General features: G+C 45.1%; 1 protein-coding gene across 1 annotated transcript in view; it reads left to right on the plus strand.

Annotated features, from left to right (window-relative positions):
* The window catches only part of ENOX1 (ecto-NOX disulfide-thiol exchanger 1), a 424,170-nt gene that overhangs the window by 367,991 nt on the left and 37,103 nt on the right, over positions 1–19,076 (plus strand). Inside the window, exons 13-15 of the mRNA XM_049647316.1 lie at positions 2,936–3,009; positions 3,917–4,024; positions 8,265–8,321. Coding sequence (XP_049503273.1) covers positions 2,936–3,009; positions 3,917–4,024; positions 8,265–8,321 — 239 coding nt within the window. The remainder of the gene's footprint in view (positions 1–2,935; positions 3,010–3,916; positions 4,025–8,264; positions 8,322–19,076) is intronic.

Consider the following 19,076-nt stretch of genomic DNA (forward strand, 5'->3'; position numbering starts at 1 on the left):
ATTTCTGGGCTCTCTGTTCTGTTCCATTGATCTGTGTGTCTGTTTTTGTGTGTGTCTGTGCCAGTACCATTCTGTTTTGATGACTGTGGCTTTGTAGTATATCCTGAAATCTGGAATTGTGATACCTCCAGCTTTATTCTTATTTATCAAGATAGCTATGGCTTTTTGAGGTCTTTTGTGGTCCCATACAAATTTTAGTATTATTGTTCTAGTTCTCTGAAAAATGCTGAGCCAACCATATTTTTTAAGCATGAGAGCACTTTCATTTTTTAGGAGGTCACTTCTGTGAGGAGTACAGGGTGAATGACAAGGGGGACAAGCAGAGCCAGAGGAGAGGAGAGGGGCTGCCTTAACTATGACAGTGAGGCTGGGAGGGAGAAAAGGCAGAGGACCGGGCAGGGAGGTTCCCAAGGTGATAAAAGGGGAGGGGTGGACTTCCGGGTTTTAGGAATGAGGCACAGACTGTAGAGTCACCCTGGTAAGGCATAAGCACGTAAGATGTGGAGTTGAGGCCATGGGTGTGAACAGAGCACCTGGGGAAGGTACCGAGTAGGAGAAGAGAACCCGGCATGCTAGTCAGCCAGTAGAAAAGCATCAGTGATTCAGTGATGATAGTTTGAGTGGAGTACTCTAGATGGAAGTCACAGTGTAGTAGAATGAGGTTTAAATGAGCATTAAAGGAAACAGTGGCATTTATTCCAGTTACACATTAGAATTCTCTGTTAAGGCATTTTGTTAAACGTATCATTGCCTAGATATTCTGAGTTAATTGGTCTTCTTGAGGGCCCAAGAATCAGTCCTATTTTGAAAAGTTCCCCATATTAAGAACGACTGCCCTTGAAGTGTAAATGGAAGCCTCAGCAGCCAGCAAGCATCTGATGAGAGGTTTAAAAATCACAAGGGGTGTAGAGAAGTACCCAAACATATTTTCAGTGAATAACCTTTATATGATTAGACAACAATTAGAACTATCTGACAAATAGTAGAAAACCAGGTGGGTAATGCTAAGCGTTAGTGTGGCCGTGGGGCACGGGGACTCTCGTACCCCACTGGTGGGCGGGTGGACTGGCACAGACATTCGGCACAGCAGCTTGGGCAAATTGGCATTTTGGGTACACCCTAGGAAGCGGCATTTCCCCTGCTGAATGCCTAGGGAGTTCTGCCGCAGGTCCGTAAGCTACCATGCACCCGCATGTTCCACTGCAACCTTGTATAGAGTGAGGAGAGCTAGAGATAATCTGAGTGGCTTTCTCTGGGAGAGTGGATTAGGTATAACCGGGTGGATGTACCTCAGAGATTGTTGTACAGCCATCAGGAGCAACAGATGAGATACACGCATATTAACAGGAATGGGTCTTTAAAAAATAATCCCTAGTAAAAACGTAAATAACAAGAGATACGACAACATCCCATAAAAATGCATGCTCAGGAAACAACAATATGTATTTTAGAAAAACACATTCAAACAAAGATGGAAAGCATTGAAAGTGGTTGCCTACATATAAAGAGGAAGTGGGGATGAGAGAGAAAACATTTTATTTTTAAAAGTGTGATTCCACAGAGGGGAAAAGTACAGCCTGGGGAATAGAGTCAATAATAAAGTAATAATTTTGTGTGGTGACAGATGGTGACCACACTTACTGAGGTCAGCTCTGAGCAATGCACACATTTGTCAGATCACTATGTTGTATACCTAAAACTAATATACCATTGTAGGTCGGCTATACTTATATAATTAACATTTTGTATTTTTATTTATTTTTATTATTATTATTTCTTTGAGAAAGAGCGCATGTGAGCAAGGGCAGGGTAGATGAAGAGAGAGAGAGAATCTTAAGTAGGCTCCATAATGAAACCTTTTTGTAACCTGAAGTCTTCGTGGGGAGAAGAGTGTATTGGCAGCTTCTTCTGTGTTGTCCAAAGACCTTTGTGCAACTTCGTTTTCAACGGCTGCATAGTTTCCCTTGAACAGATGCACCATCACTAACGCAGCCGACACCCTTCCGCTGGACATGAGTTGTTTCTGAGCGTTGCTACCCCCAGTGTGGCAGGGAACAAACCTAAGCTACCTACTCTTGAAGACGATTTCCTGTCCTTCCTTTGGCTCATTTTTAAAGGAGGTTTAAGGATCGGATCTGAAACTTGTCTAATATGTAAAAATTCACCGGGCGTCATCGAAAGTCAGAACACCAGATCCCCCGAGAGCTGTTCTGGGGCCAGTCATGAATGACAATGAAGGAACAGAGTCACCCCCCAATGTTTGGAAGCAGTCATTTTAGGTACTTGTCACGGTGCCAGAGGACAATACGGGCTCCCCGGTTTCTGTGTTTCAATCAACTGATGCACAATTAAATCACACAAGGTGTTAAGGGAGCCGGTGTGGGACGTGTGTACTACCTCACGTGTCGTTATGATACGGGCTGGTGGTGAAATAGGGTTTTTAGAGTATTGCAAGGATATCGCCACTTACGCTAGGGGGCACGAAAGTCGGTTCCCGAATTTACATCCAGTGTCAAAGGAGGGAACAGGGCAAGCCAGCCCAAGGGAAAGCAGAGTGTGTTTTTCTTAGTGCTTCCTAGTCCCCAACACACCCCAAAACTAGGTTTTAAAGACTTAATTTAATCCTTCCAGTTGGTGGGTTTAAGCATCAGAAATCCAGCGCCAGTGTTTATTCAGGCCTTGATAGTTAAGAGCTGGCCAGCAGCCGCACAGCCGGCTTGTCAAGGCCCCAAAGAAGCAGCCTTGATGTTGGAGACAGCCACCTTCGTGGCAGGAATGCACTAACATTTCAGATCATTAGTGCGGCATTTGTTATGTTCGGTAGCAGAAAAAATGCTCCTCTGTCTTTCCCGACTGGTCCTTTGTTGTTAAGAAGCTTTGAGCAGACACAGCCATTGCTACGGCTTGTTTGGAAGCTCTTGAATGTATTTTGCAGCCCACGTATATAGTCACATACAGCCCTGTTCCAAAGAATTAGTGCCGGGCCGTACCGTGCTTTTGGCAGACAAGGTAAGCCTCAACATGAGTTACAGTTGATAGGGCGAGGAAGGCTCAAGGCAAGGCTTACAGAAATCCCTTCAGTGGCCCTGCTTAAAAATAGCAGCGTAGGCCATAGCTTAGTGTTTTGACAGCTTATATCAGCAGTTTTCTCGGCTGATATATTGATTGCAGTTTGGACTTCAGTCCTGCTGATCTAATAAAACATCACCGTCATAACAGAGAAAGTAAAAGGATCTTTTGTGGTCCCAGCCACTGGGTGAGGTGGCTTCACGGAGCCACTGTAAGGCCGGTTTTCCTGTCCTATGGAAAATGAAGAAACAGTGGATAAGTTGACGGATTAGATCCAGGTTTTTTTTTTTTTTTGATTATTTCATTTCTTCGTCTGTCAAAACATGTTGTCTACTAACACTGTTCTCTACATGTTGACAAATGCGCATTTGTTCGAAGGATTATGATGATGCCTTTGCAAATAGCTCGAACAGATTCGTTTCGTTGCATAGCAGTATCGCAAATGGCCTAATAATGTGTCAAAACCTGCAATACTCATTACACTAAGTGGTGGGGGCGTGCCGCCTGGGTGGCTCAGTCAGTTAAGCTCTACCTCTTGGTTTGGGCTCAGGTCACGATCTCACGGTTTGTGAGTTCAAGCCCCAAATCCGGCTCCGTTCTGACAGTGCAGAGCCTGCTTGGAATTCTCTCTCTCTCCCTCTATCTCTGCCCCTCCCATGCTCGCTCGCTCTCTCTCTCTCTCTCTCTCAAAATAAATAAACTTTAAAAAAGAAAAAGTTAGCTGAAGTCTGGATTAAGCCTTTAAGCCATAAAAAAAAAATCTTCTCAGGTTTCGAATGGATATTTTTAATATCTTGCCATCTCCTGGCCATCATTCTATTTACCTTAACTATTCTTACTTTCACAGCAACTGCTGACCATCCAGGAGGAGTTAAACAACAAGAAGTCGGAACTGGAACAAGCAAAGGAAGAGCAGTCGCACACGCAAGCATTACTTAAAGTCCTCCAGGAACAAGTAAGTGAACGCAACGTCTCTGCTTCATGCATATGCTGACGTGCACGTCGCTCGTATCAGACACCTGTGCAGACTTTCCCGAAGTCAGTCTGTGGGACAGTCGGCCTGCACCCTCTCAAACCTCCTGGCAGCTTCGCTCTGTAGAATCTAAAACCTGTTTTCACTCTTGCACCTGCGGAGATCACCTGAGCCTGCCAGCGGTGTGTCAAAGTTCATTCCAAAAGACAAATGAATTTTGATAAAGTTTTAAGCCACCGGAGGTACAGATAGATCCCCAAGCAAGCGGGTAGTTTCCTCTTAAGGATAAGAGTGAGGGAAATGTGTTTAGCATAGCCCATGGCTTTCACGCAGACATCTGAATGGAGAACGACTGAGTCACGGGGACATTAAAAAAAGAGCCTTCCCCGTTTGTGCATCAGGGCACTCATCTAACCACAGTGAGCAACCAACCTTTTATATGAAGTTTGTAAATCTGATCGTTTCATCCTGGCTTTCTTTGATACTGAAGTGTGGCCTGACATTGATAAGTGGATTTGAAAGTATTGTCTTACAGCAGGGTAAGATGGATTGCTCAGCTGCAGAGTGAAATCTGAGTGAAATCTAAGCCCAGCACCTACACGGGAGAGCTCTTGAAATGCTTGCCTCTTTCTGGCCTTCCTTGCTGCCAGCAATGTAATGAATGGTAACTGGGAGGGAGAAAATCACATAGCGTAACCCCAACCCTTTGGGGGGGATCAAATTTAGCTTGTTTTACATTTCACACCCACAGTGGCTTATGAGAAGGTTATTTGTATAATATAAATAACTTCAGAAGTGGTATATCTAAAAAAGTGACGTCGGGAGAATAGTCAGCTGTGACTCAGTCACTTTACAAGCGATTTTTCGTTTTTCATGGTTTGGGGGCAGGAAAATGTAGTTTTGGTTAGTTTCCCCTAACAGTATAAGGGATTTGTGAGTAGGAAGTGAAGATGTTGGATACTTCATAAGCTTTTATAGCTTTGAAGGAGAATATAAAACTAATGATTATGTGATTAGTACAGATAAAATAATGCAGACTGAGGCTGAATCTACTGTGTGATTTTGGAGAAGTTAGACTGAGCTGAAAACTGCTGACAAAATTCGCAGCGACCTGCCATCCAGGAGACTCCCGAGTCTCCGGGCTTTCCTCCTCTACGTTACAAAGAGACTATCAGCATTGTGACGCTGTTTTGGTCCATATTTGCTCCTGATCAGACATAGCTCTGAGCCTTGTCGTTTTGTTCTGACCCCCTCTCTCCTCGATTTGCTGGGATGGGGAGGGGTGGATTTGTCCTTTCTCCACATGACTCAGATCCTTTACGTACATGGTCTCTTTCGACATAATGCTATTGCCCACTTAATAGACTATAGTGAAAACGTAACTTTTTATTCACTGGAAAGCCAAAAAAAAAAAAAAAAAAAAGTCAGTTGACTCACTTTATTGCAATTTTCCGGAGCCAAACCCACAACACCTCTAAGGTATGCGTGTTTTGGACTTGAAGTCTAAACCCCAGTCATAAAAAAACAGATTCTGAGTTTCGCAGAAAGCACCGGTACATTCTTGTTGTGGCATGCACTTTTAGAGGGCAAAAAGTGCACACACAGGCAGTGGTGAAGCATCACACTTCCATCTTATTACTTAAACAGGGAACATGAAGAAGATTCAGAACAACTAAAATCATTAAAGAGCTAGAAAATCGGACCGGGAAGGAATCGTGTTTCAGTCTGCTGTACTAATTTAAACGGGACGGCTCTTTTCAAACAAAGGCATCAGAAAGACATGTGTCTGAGCAGGCCGGGGACACACTGCAGCCACGTGCATTTGGCTGCCGTAGCCACCGGCAGTCTATTTTGTGACATCCTCTAGCCCGGAGCCCCTGTCATCCTTGCGGTTGGGAGCACGCATTGGCCGTGTTCCTTCCATCTCCTCGCAGCCACCCCCACGCCGCAGACAGACATACACTTGCAAAGGCACCTGTGTACTTCCAAGAACATTGCCCGATAAGGCTTCCTTTGGACTTATGTAGAGTACGTGTGTAAACACTTCTTCAGTGCCTGCATACATAAGGCCTACACAAATAGCATCGCTCCTGGACAGTATGACTGCACGGGCTTAGATGCTGTCTCACACACACACACACACACACACACACACACACACACACACGAGAGAGAGAGGAAAAGATACACCTTTTTCTGAAGACTTGGTATTCTGCTATTTAAAGTGATGCCACGTGATGGGAATCCTAAAAAGCAAGACTAGGTTGTGAGGGAAGGCCCTTACCATCCCCATTCAGGGAAGGCAGGGTTATTCCCTAGGCTCCCCAGAAGGTCCCCGGCCCTCCTTGTTTGCTAGGATGCAGCTCCTCCGGGCCCCTGGCTCCCGCCCCACGGTGGCAGCGTCTGGCGTCTGGCGCTTGTTCACAAGCCCAGGTACCCACAGACGAGACGCTCCTCTGCTCCACCTGGAGGAAGCGAGTAGCTCCAGGAGAGGAGGACAGGGAGAGGCCGGTGAGGGCACGGCAGTGGCTAGCCTGCCGCTGCAGGAGGGAGCGCTGGCCTGTGGCCGTTCTGGCAGATGAGAGCAGGGGAGGGAACAGAAGCGGCAGACAGGGAGCACCGGGGGGAGCCAGCTGGGGGTGTGGCAAGACAAGAGGGCGTGGAGTGGCACAACAGAGTCCGCGTAAAAGGGAGGAGAGCCGTGGGCACGTCTGTGCTGGTAAACACGGAAAGGTGGAGCGGGTCCTTGCCTTCTGCCGCAAAATAACAAAGTTTTCAGAGCTAGGCCCGCTCGACCCGACGGAAGCACGAACCGCGGGACCTACGGTGAGCCAAGAGAAAGACGATAAGGAACACCTGCAACGAGAAAACCTTCGGACGGGAAAACACGGAGGGTCTTGTTCAGTCCCCCTGTGCCCTCTGGTAACGGATGGCCTGGCTATCTCGCTGGCACCCTTTTCTTCTCACATCCGTAACACGTCGCGATTGCTGTGTGCGGCAACACCCGTGATGTAGCCCCGAAGACCAGCGGGTGGAATTGTTGTCCCAAGTGGGAGCCACGTGGAAACGAGCCCAAGAGCCTCTGGTCCATCGTCGGCTGCCCCAGGCTCAGTTTCTACATGTTCCCCTTCCTTTCGCAAAGCCCCTCTCTTGACACGGACAGCGTGTGGCTTTCTTGCCGACGGTTTGACATTGCCTAAACACACACACACACACACACACACAAGCTTTCATTTTAATATGCACAAATAGCCAGAAAGAACCAGCTTGTCAGATCGGACACATCACGGGTGTACGTGCATTTATTTTCTTTCAGACTTTCAGCATTTATTTCCCACCGTTTTATTTTAGGCGTAAAAAAAAACAATGATCCAGCAGGGGCTGCTTCCTAAGCATTAAAAAGCCAGGAAGCAGTGCTGGCAACGGCCGTAAGGCCCGCCCCCCCCTTGCCCTTGCTCTCAGCTCCCAATGTCTGCTTTGATAAAACGCCAATTAAAGGTTTCCAGAAATCTCTAGATAACTGATTATTGCTAAGCCTTCAGAGAGAGAGTAGAGGGAGTAGTGTTTTCAGGTGTTCGCTGTTAAAAATCTCATTTGAGCAATAGCTTTTCTTCTAATGCCTCAGTGACCAAGGAGATGTCTTCCCGATTCTTCCTTTGCAAAAAAAAAAAAAAAGAAGAAGAAGAAGAAGAAAATCATCTTTTTGTTTAGGCCTCCAGAAACAATGCCAGTCATTCAAATATGTTCTCAAGGAGGACATGTGCAATAGCACTGTGGCATGTTAAAACAACGGAAAATACATCATTCACGAGTAATCATTAGTCTAACATCAGCTGGTGGCAACTTGCAAACACTGCAGGGTTTAAATTAATAGCAATACAACTAGGAAGTGAAATCATTTGTTATTCTTAAGAACCAATTTTATACATTTTATGCCTATGGAACTGCTTTCTGATCTTATTATTTAAAAAATAATGACCAAGACCCATTTATATTTTTTGCCAGCCACCGAGTTTTCTAAAATATTGGTCTCAAGCTTGTTTCAGTAAGACTCATTAGAATTATATGCTCCATCTGGTTTTTTTGGTTCTCTTTCCTTGGAAGTTTTATAAAGTGCAACCCCGGATAGATCAGAGTTAACAGGATGATGTATATTTAACAGACATGCTTGCTTACTCATGTGGGGTTTTTGTTTTGTTTTGTTTCTTCTTGAAATTTGCAGTTAAAAGGTACCAAGGAATTGGTCGAGACCAACGGCCACAGCCATGAGGACACAAATGTAGGTACCACTGACCCAGTATTTGCTCTTGTTGCTTGATGTTGGTTGAATGCCCACAGGTATGTGGCACTTTATTTATGACACAAAGGAGAACAGAAGTCCTGCCCCTCGGTGGTTTATTAAGATTACTCTGAATGGTTTGGCAGTAAAGTGTGGTAGACAGGCACTGCTCTTGTTAGCTTAAGTTATCAAATGTCAGTTTTAGAGGTACTTGAGCTAATCTCTACCATAAAAATTCTCGTCTCCGTGAATTTCTTTGAGTCCTTTGTATTTTCAAAGCTATACACTAAGGACGTGTTGGGAGGGCAAATGGAATGAGACCAAACAGGGGGTAATAAGTTGTGTATTGCATGCGTATTTATTGAGTTTGCTGGTCACTGAAGATGGTAATGAAATGATTGCTATGCCGGAAAGGTTTCAGAGCAGACCCCGTCTCTCAGAAAAGCCCTTGAAAGCGACGCCTCTCTTGTTTCTGACCCAGAACAGGAACATGGTGCATCCATCTTCTTGATACAAGAGTAATGGTGCAAGATCCCAGTTAGCACAGACTTTTTCTCTTAGGGTTCCTTGTGTATCCAGTTGCCCAAGATTAGTCCGGTGTTCTCTCTGCCTTGGAAGTTCTGTAGTCTCAGGTGGAATATTATGCCATGTAGATCATTGTCTCTCCCTATGTATGATGGTTGTGCTTTTGTCTTTTTAAAAATCTCTCTGATATCTGTACGTATTTGATTATCGTCATCACAGAAAATGCTTACTAAGCAGTTCTTTTCACATAACGCAGAATCAGACATGGTAATGAATGCCTGATTAAGCTAGAGCTGGGAGAAATTATACACTTCATGTTCACTCTTGTTTTAATTATATACCGTGGAACGCCTAACATCCAAAGTACCAAAAAAATCCCTCTTTAATAACTACTGTTCCTGCAAAACGGATATTTAACGTATGACGTTTATGGAGAGTCTACTGCGTACATAGAGCTCTACTACGTGCTGGGGGGGTGGGGGTGGTTACAGAGAAAATAGAAGGCTTGCTGTCTGCCTTCTGAGAACTTGTAACTGAGTTGGGGATGAGGGAACACACGGGCGATAGACAGGATGTGAAAAGTGTGTCACAAGGGGAGGCAGCTGTGATGCGGTGTAGTTTGAAATCTGGACTTTGCTGCCTATTAACTGTGTCAACTGGGGGCAGGTCAGCACTTCTGAGTTTCATTTTCCTATTTGTAAAATGGATGGCGATGCCTACCTCAAACATGTGTCATGAAGTCGTAACGGGCTGAGGCATGTGAGACGTCACTACGATGGTCTCGCGGTGGTGGACAACCGAGAACAGCTTCCCAGATCGGTGGGATTTGGGTTAGCTTTGGAGAACGGAGAGGATTGAGAAAGCAGAGGAGGAAGCCATGCATACAGAGCTCTCCACGGGCAACATTGCCACCTAAATAGTTTCTCTTCCCACTCCAGTATTTCATAAACCCCCACCTTACCGTGGAGCCTTTTTTCCAGGGTCCTGTCCTCCTGGGACACATTGCTGCCGCATTCGCGACCAGAACCTTCACATGCTTCTCCCTCAGAGTCAGTCCTTCTGTGTCTCCTGAGGAAAGCCGCCGTCAAATCCAACAAGGCAAAGTGGCAGGTTGCCTCGATTTCCTGGTCTACAAAATGGGGATGATATTACCTGTCTTTCCTTCTTGTAAGGCTTATGGTGAGAAGCAAATGAGATAATGGATGTGGAGGCACTTTGTAATTGTGAGGTTCTGAGCAGGAGGCTATTATGATTATAAGCTCATCTGTTGGTCGAATCAAATTGACGATGTGTGTGAAGACAGGCCTCACACAACATCTAGCCCCTCTCGTTTTGAGAAATGTCAAAAGGCATTCATTATTCAATGAAAAAAGTGGAAGGTCATCTTTGAAGTCTTTTATCCTTTCTAGAAGAAAGTTTTTAGCTTTGAAAGAGACCTCTCTAGAATCCAGGGTGTGGGCTGAAAAAGCCCACAATAGAAAAGTCGACAGAAGCAATGGCTGTTGAGAGACAGGGTTGAGGCCAAGTAGGAGGGAGGGGCAACACCGTGACCAAGGGTGGGTGAGAGGTTTGTGGAATGATGGAACCCAGCAGCACTTGCCACTGCCCCCCTCCATGCCCCCCTTTCTCACTGGGCCAAAGGTTGGGCTAGTTTCTATAATCACTGCCTATTCTTTTAGGGCTTTCCCAGCAGGTGGATAATCCACGGGTCTTGCTCTTTTCTGTCTGTAATGTTGTCTCCTTTGGGCAGTTCCCTACTACCTTCGCTGGGTTATGTGAATGAAAAAAAAAAAAAGTTATTTTGGCCACACATTAGAAGCGCTTGCACAGTATCGGGTGAAGGTAGTTTTAAATGTCTGAAATGAAGTCTCTGTCTCCTCTAAAGTTTCCATCGGCCTTGTGGTGGTAGAAGGCATCAGGCTTTCAAACTAGATTGAGAAGATTTGGGTTCATTTTGATCCCTGAATAGCCGTGTGACCAGGGCAAGTGATTTGACTTTCACCTTCCTCATCCGTAAGAGTGCTCAGGGAAACCAGGTAAATAAACACTTGGCTTAGCGTATCAATTCCCTCTCTTCATCTAGCCACATAAATAGTAGTTGGTATAGAAGGCAGAATTTTGACAGGATGAATTTTGTATTGTTGTTTTTGTTGTTTATTATATTTTTTTTAATTTACATCCAAATTAGTTAGCATATACTGCAACAATGATTTCAGGAATAGATTCTTTAATGCCCCTTACCCATTTAGCCCATCCCCCCTCCCACAACCCCTCCAGTAACCCTCTGTTTGTTCTCCATATTTAAGAGTCTCTTCTGTTTTGTCCCCCTCCCTGTTTTTATATTATTTTTGTTTCCCTTCCCTTATGTTCCTCTGTTTTGTCTCTTAAAGTCCTCATGTGAGTGAAGTTATATGATATTTGTCTTTCTCTGGCTAATTTCACTTAGCATAATACCCTCCAGTTCCATCCACATAGTTGCAAATGGCAAAATTTCATTCTTTTTGATTGCCAAGTAATACTCCATTGTGTGTGTGTGTGTGTGTGTGTGTGTGTGTGTGTGTGTGTGTATACACACCACATCTTCTTTATCCATTCATCCATCAGTGGACATTTGGGCTCTTTCCATACTTTGGCTGTTGTTGATAGCGCTGCTATCAACATTGGGGTGCATGTGTTCCTCTGAAACAGCACACCTGTATCTCTTAGATAAATGCCTAGTAGTGCAGTTGCTGGGTCATAGGGTAGTTCTATTTTTAGTTTTTTGAGGAACCTCCATACTGTTTTCCAGAGTGGCTGCACCAGCTTGCATTCCCACCAACAATGCAAAAGAGATCCTCTTTCTCCGCATCCTCGCCGACATCTGTTGTTGCCTGAGTTGTTAATGTGAGCCATTCTGACAGGTGTGAGGTGGTATCTCATTGTGGTTTTGATTTGTATTTCCCTGGTGATGAGTGAGTGATGGTGAGCATTTTTTCATGTGTCGTTTGACCATCTGGATGTCTTCTTTGGAGAAGTGTCTATTCATGTCTTTTGCCCATTCACTGGATTATTTGCTTTTGGGGTGTTGAGTTTGATAAGTTCTTTATAGATTTTGGATACTAACCCTTTATCTGATATGTTGTTTGCAAATATCTTCTCCCATTCTGTCAGTTGCCTTTTAGTTTTCCTGATTGCTTCCTTCACTGAGCAGAAGCTTTTTATTTTGATGAGGTCCCAGTAAGTTCATTTTTGCTTTTGTTTTCCTTGCCTCCGGAGACATGTTGAGTAAGAAGTTGCTGCGGCCAAGATCAAAGAGGTTTTTGCCTTCTTTCTCCTCGAAAATTTTGATGGCTTTCTGTCTTACATTTAGGTCTTTCAACCATTTTGAGTTTATTTTTGTGTATGATGTAAGAAAGTGGTCCAAGTTCATTCTTCTGCATGTTGCTGTCCAGTTTTCCCAGCACCACTTGCTGAAGAGACTGTCTTTATTCCATTGGATAGTCTTTCCGGCTTTGTCAAAGATGAGTTGACCATATGTTTGTGGGTCCATTTATGAGTTCTCTATTCTGTTCCATTGACCTGAGTGTCTGTTCTTGTGCCAATGACAAGATGAATTTTAATGCAGATCATGAGGTTTAAAGCCTCTGGCACAGAGGTTATTGACTAAGACATATAGATTTTTTTTTCTCTATAATTAGTCACATGGGCAGGAATTTTACATATTATTTATTAATAATAATTATACAGGACTGGTGCAGGCTTAGCTGGATATTCTTATGAGAGTTGACAGTTGCTTTTTAAAAACAATATATTTTATTATAAAAGAAGTAGTCTGTATGAAACTGGAAAATCATAGAAAAAAAATACAGAGGTGAAGAAAAATAACTTAACATCTCATTACTCAGAGATAACCACTATTAATATTTTATTTTAGTTTTTTCCAGTCATGTGCATATATATGACCAGAGGGGAAAAGTCATAAATAAATATTATCATCATATTGTCTTCAGTTTTGTACATTTTTGATTTCTCATTATATCATAAGTATTTTTCTTGTCACCAAATGTTCCTCAAAGACATGATTCTTAATGGCTGTGTAATGCAGATAGGAAATAATTGAACCACAGACCTATGTGTTCGGCATTTAACTTCCCATTTTTTTACTATTATAAATAATGCTGTAATTAACATGCCCATAAATCTTGTTCTGCCTCTTTCATATTTGTTTCTGGGGGATACTGTATATTAATAGGCATGTCATGGAGTCTGGCAGGGAGTTTCAGACTTGCAGAATTGTTTAGCATTTAGAATGTCGTGTGGCAGATGGACACTTATGGTAGCCATTAGTGGTCCTGAAGGGACTCATAACAAATAGGTCTCATCTTGCAATTTACTAACCCTCTTGCCTTAGTCCCGAGCGTTGTCCAGCTTATGGGATGTTAACCACACTTAGATTTGACCTGTTACTATTCCTTTTCTACTGTTTTTATGTTTTATTGAGCCAACAACAGTCTCTGACCAACACTTTGTCTGCTATTCCCGAGGTCCCCAAACTGACCTACCCTGGTCCCCATCTGAAGACCTGCGAGCTTGTGCTCAGGAGGAAAGTTTTCTGAGATCCAATTTAAACCCATTAGAGCCAGAACCTGAGATCACCGGCAAAGGTCTTGCTCTTCAAGAGTACTGATTTTAAATAGACTTTTCCTTGTGTTTGGAACTGGATATGTTAATGACGGCTGGGCAGTCCAACCTTCTAAGTGTACTCAAGTTTAAAACTAGCCTTTATTATGGTTCATTTAGAGATTTCAGTTATTCCAAGCCCCAGTTTTCTTTCCTAAAAGGCAAACCATAAATTTTCCTTTTATCTCTGTCTCTATCTCCTAATCCCTAGAACTTCTGAATACCTAGCCTGGTCCCTGGTAATTAATGCCTAACAGATACCAAAATCTAAAAGAAAAAGAAAAATCTGCCCTTATCTTGCATCATTTTTGATGACCTTCCTCCCAGAGCTATCCCCACCTGTGATCCTTACGTGTGGATGTTTGGTGAGAAAATGGAAGAAAATGGAGGGGAAGGGAGAGGGTGAGAGAAATGCAGGAATAGGGGCATCTAGGTGGCTTAGTCGATGAGGCATCCAACTTCTGCTCAGGTCATTATCTCGTGGTTGCTGAGTTCGAGCCCGGCGTGGGGCTCTATGGTGACGGCTTGGAGCCTGGAGCCTGCTTCAGATTCTGTATGTGTCTCTCTGTCTCTGCCTCCCCCCCCCTCATGCTCTCTCTGTCTCTCTCTCTCAAAAAGAAACAAACATTCACAAAAAGAATGCAATTACAATTATATATAAAAAAAAGAAAGAAATGTAGGAATAAGTAGGAGAAATCAAGTAAAGTGGCAGCTGAAGCCTGAAGCGTATAAACAATTTTGTCTAAAAGTTTCCCATTAATTTCCACTCCTCCCGTCCTCGTTTCTGCCATACGAAAGCCGCGACACCCCCGTCTTCTGGCTGCACAACCCAGGCTCACACACTGGGGTCGGAGAAATCATTTGCAACCTGTAAAGAGGCTTAATTCATGATGCTGGAGGTTGCCGCCGTGAAGTACAACACCCTTCCCAGCCGACAATAAAACAAAAACACAAAAGAGAGAAACACTTTGCGGTTTTTCGCGCTGCCTCTGTAAGGAAGTAAATCCTCAGAGTTGTCTTTAAATCTGTCAGAGTAAAGACGTTGGGAGTGTATAGAAGAGATGCTGTGTGAAGAACATTGTTCAAGTTGAGCACACCGCAGCAGAAAGCCATTGTTAACCGTGTATTTTAATGACGTCTACGGCTGAAGCCCCACAAGTGCTGGGTCAGTCCTCTGCCCAGGTTCGGGACGTGGCTTTCATCCTTGAGGCAGGCGAGCCCAAGAGAGAAGAATATACACTGGTGTATTCGATAAGGCAGGAAAGAAAAAGAAAATCCCTGCAGGAAAGGCTCAGATTCTTAAAAGGCAAAGACATGAACTCAGTCCCGTCCTTTCCCCCCCTATACAACCTGCCGCCTGCTCTCGAGGGTCCCCAACCTGGAACCGGAAGGGGAGTAGACAAGACAGAAAGGACTCACTCTTCCCACACCCCCATTCCACAGGCTCTGTGAGGGCAACCGGAGCCCCTGACCTGGCGAGCCGGCGCCTGGCGGGACTGGGTGTGAGACTGCGGACGGACATCACAGTTCCTGCAGCCCTGGAGATCTCTCTTCTCACTATTTCCCGCCACCCTCAGCCTGTACAGAGTCCCCAGTCTGTCCTGCCGTCCCCTTTTCACTCAGTTAATGAAGTCATCATTGTGGGGGAGGCAGCAGAGTATAGGGCTTTGGAATAGATCCGGGCACCAGGCGGCCTGGCTTCCATCTTGGTGCAGCCCCTTCCTGTCCAGGAGACCTTGAGTGTCTTCCACCTACATTTTTTTTCCACTCCGGAAACGAAAGTAATAATCACACCTGCCTCATTAGGGTTGTTGTGAGCATTGCTTGACAGTGTTGACATCATCGGCACACGTTAGGTGTCGTTATTACCCCGGCCTTCCACGTGCCAGGTGCCGCACTGAGTTCCGGAGACCCGTCAGTGAGGCGTGTAGACGTGGTTTAGCCCAGGTGAGCTCAGCCCCTGTCATTGTGCCCTGCGCTTATCAAAACTTGCTTGTCCTGTGTTTCGTTCCATCAGGGCTTATTCTCTGCCATCAAGTTAATATCACAGTGGGCATAATGGGCTTGAGGTAATTGACTTGCGTGTTTCCAGCAACTCTCTGGAGATGAGACCTTTACCGTAAGGACTGGCTCCATGGAGAGGAGAATCTGACAGGAATGAGATATATGATATGTAGGTACGTAGGGAGCATGAGGGCCCCTAGAAAGCTCAACTGGAAAACCGATAGCCACTTTGTCTTCCCCCGGGGAGAGACGGACCCACGTCTCCGGGTGACTGAGGTCACCCTCGCTCCATAGATGTTTGAAATCAAGAAGGTGGACTTGTCATGACTAAAATTTCCTTTCTGTAATATATTACTGTCCTCACATACCAAATGCTGACATCCAGAACTCGGCCTTTTCCTCAAATTATAGCTCCTGTAGCATTACTGCTTTTCTCTTGCTGATGCTTCCTTCCCCATCCTCTACCTCTGCTTCCCTCTCCACACCCTCCTGCCCCCATACAACTGCCTTACCACGTTTTCTGCTGTGAGTTAACCACGTGTCCTGCCGTTGCCATAAAATCCATAACTCCATCTAAAAAAAACCCACATTGGGGCACCCGTGTGGCTCAGTCAGTTGAGCGTCCAACCTCAGCTCAGGTCATGATCTCACAGTCCGTGAATTCGAGCCCCACACTGGGCTCTCTGCTGTCGACCCGGAGCCCGCTTCAGATCTTCTGTCCCCCTCTTTCTCTTCCCCTTCCCGGCTCACACTCTCTGTCTCAAAAATAAATAAACATTAAATAATAATAATAATAATAATAATAAAACCCACACACATCCCAACCCTGCACCCTTGAGAGGGACTGAGGCCTGGAAGAGGCTCTGTACCACACCCACTTTCCAGCCCGTGCAGAGCCCACAGGAAGGACGAGACATCAAAAACAGGCAGAGGCTGGCTTCATGGTCAGTGCTTGTTTCCAGTAAACACGTGAGAAGCTTTCTTAACAAGCTCCTCGCTGCCAGCCAATGATGTGTTTCCCCATGGTGGAGCTGGGGACTACGTGGTCCGTCCTTTTTGTCAAGACAAGAGTTGGTAGTAGCCGCTTGGCCATGCGTTGGGTTTAGAGGAATGGAAACACCTTCTTTGCCCAGGCCAGGTTAGAGAAGTATAGGTAAAGGAGACATAAGTTTCAGCTCTATGTAAAATGGCCTCACATGGACAGGGGGACCGGTATAGCTAAAACAAAGATCTGAAACAAAACAAGTTTTCTAGTTTGGAGACCAGTTGTACGTAAAACATTGGCTTGCGAGTAACTTATTCTGCGAGTGTTCTGCAAGACGAGCAAACATCTCTCATAAATTTTAACTTGATAAACGAACGATGTCTCGCAGTATGAATAGTACGTGTGGCCGAACGCCCCAGATCACCACTGAGCCAACGGTTCTTGAAATTCGCTTTGATAAACGAGTGCTCTGGATTACAAGCATGCTTGCAGAAGACATGACGCTCACCCACCAAGGTTTTGCTGTGCTTTCCCCTAAAGGTTGAATGATCCTACCCGATGTAGAAGCAAAAACAGTTGCTCGAAGTGGAAGACTGGTGATGTATGGATCCCATAGGCCTATGTATGAATGCTCGTATCTTAAAAGCACCATTTTGTCCTTGTGAAAAATTTAGAAAATGCCGAAAACTGTAAAGAAAGAAAAAAAAAAACACTTCCACTCCTTCATGTTTCCCCGTCTTTGTCTATGTGCACGTGCATACATTTTTAGCACACTTTTAGCATATCACGTACCGCCTACACTTTTCCCCTTATAAGCCATTAGCCTTTCCCCCATGTTAAGTATTTTCTTAATGTGACTTTTGATGGCCACCTACTACTTCATGCCACAGATGTGCTCTAGTTTATTTAATCCATTCCTACCGTGGGACTTCAATTTTTTTTTTTTTTTGCTGTCACAGACAGTATGCAGTGAATCTTCTTTAACCGTGTGTTAGTTAATCCATCTACCATTTAAGGACTTTTTAAATGTGGAAGACTTCCATGTGGTTGGGATTTAGGGATGGCACGAGAGCCACTGATTCTTTAAAAATGTTGGCGCTCAAAGCCTACATGGTAAGTGATGAGATACACAGCCAACAATAATGTGTGGTCGTTACCATAGAGAGAGGAGACTGAGTTCTTCAACAGGAGAGGGAAAACAACTGCAAGGGTATTTGCATTCTAAAGAGAAAGGCAAACTGTGTGCTTCATGAACAATTTAGAAGAACAATACCGAGACACGTTATGTGGGGTTCTGGGCTGTGAACGGGAGATCAGACGTCTCGGTGGGCTAAGGACTTATATAGAGCCTGTTCTCTGTGTGGACCCCAGATCCAGACTCACAGAACCAAGCCGCCCGCACCCAAATGAGGCTTGTCCACCCTCCGGAGGAAATACCTAAGATCGAGAAGAGTGATCAATTAACAAAATGGGTTCGAATCCCAAAAGGAGAAAGAAGTTTTTATTCCTAATATGGCCCAGAAGACACATGTACGCCCCAAACCAGCAATAAGAGATGCATGCAGAAGCATACAGACATGACTTGAGTACAAGCAACATCATTTTAAAGTCAAATAAACCCAGAGGGCTTAATCACAGTTCTCCTGCCTCCCACGAGATACAGCTTCACACTACCTGATACGCCGATCAGAAGTGAGTAGGAAGAAAGTTTGGGAACATTCGTGAGAAAAGCCACCTAGAATGAAGGCGGACAAAAGCAGAAGCTTGTTGTAGTGCCTCCCGAAGATAGTAGGGGAGAGTGTCGGGAGCCTCCTGGACTCATACAGCTTTGGTTCCTGCTGACACAGCACTTGTTTTAGTGATCTGAAAACAGCAAGGAACAGGGATTCACCAGTGGGTAAAGGTGCCTTCTGAGTTCCATGTTAACCGCGGAGCCACCGGGCTTCCCAGACTGTTGTTGTGAGAATATTAAAGGTCTTCCACGATTGCCGCACCCCTAATTTGTGCCGATCGCACAGGAGACCAGGACGGGGAGAGGGTGAAACGTAGCAGCCGGCGGGGGGCCAGCGGTGGTCCCCATCTGCCACCTGCTCTTCCCGGGACTGCTCTGCTCAGCCGGCCCTCGCTCTGCCGGGGGGCGCTGTGTAGTTCCACACACACTGCTCATCTCCAGACCTCATCCATCACGTTGCCACATAACTCACTGGACTGTGGCATTTCTTCGAGAAAGTGTGTAGGAAGATGACACAGAAGAAAAGTAGGTGGAGAGCTGGGAAGAAGAAAAAGGGGAAGAGGGGCGGGAAAGACTACGACAGGAAGTTTCCCTGTTCCATCGCCTTCTGCTGCCCGCCAGCACCTCGAAATCACGCCTGGCAGGTGGGAGAGTGGTGCCTCTCGCCGTCCCCCACACCCCTGCCAGCTCCGATGGTGAGCTTTGCTACACAAAGGTGTGTTTGCGGCTGCGCGAATCTACACGCTTCGTGAAAACTGTATCCAAAATATAAGGTTCTTGAATTTGAAGCAGCAAGCTCGGATGTTAATCTGCCAGTAAAATATCAGGGGGCTTCCTGGGGGTAACTACG

The sequence above is a fragment of the Panthera uncia genome (assembly GCF_023721935.1).
Source record: "Panthera uncia isolate 11264 chromosome A1 unlocalized genomic scaffold, Puncia_PCG_1.0 HiC_scaffold_16, whole genome shotgun sequence".
Taxonomy (NCBI): domain Eukaryota; kingdom Metazoa; phylum Chordata; class Mammalia; order Carnivora; family Felidae; genus Panthera; species Panthera uncia.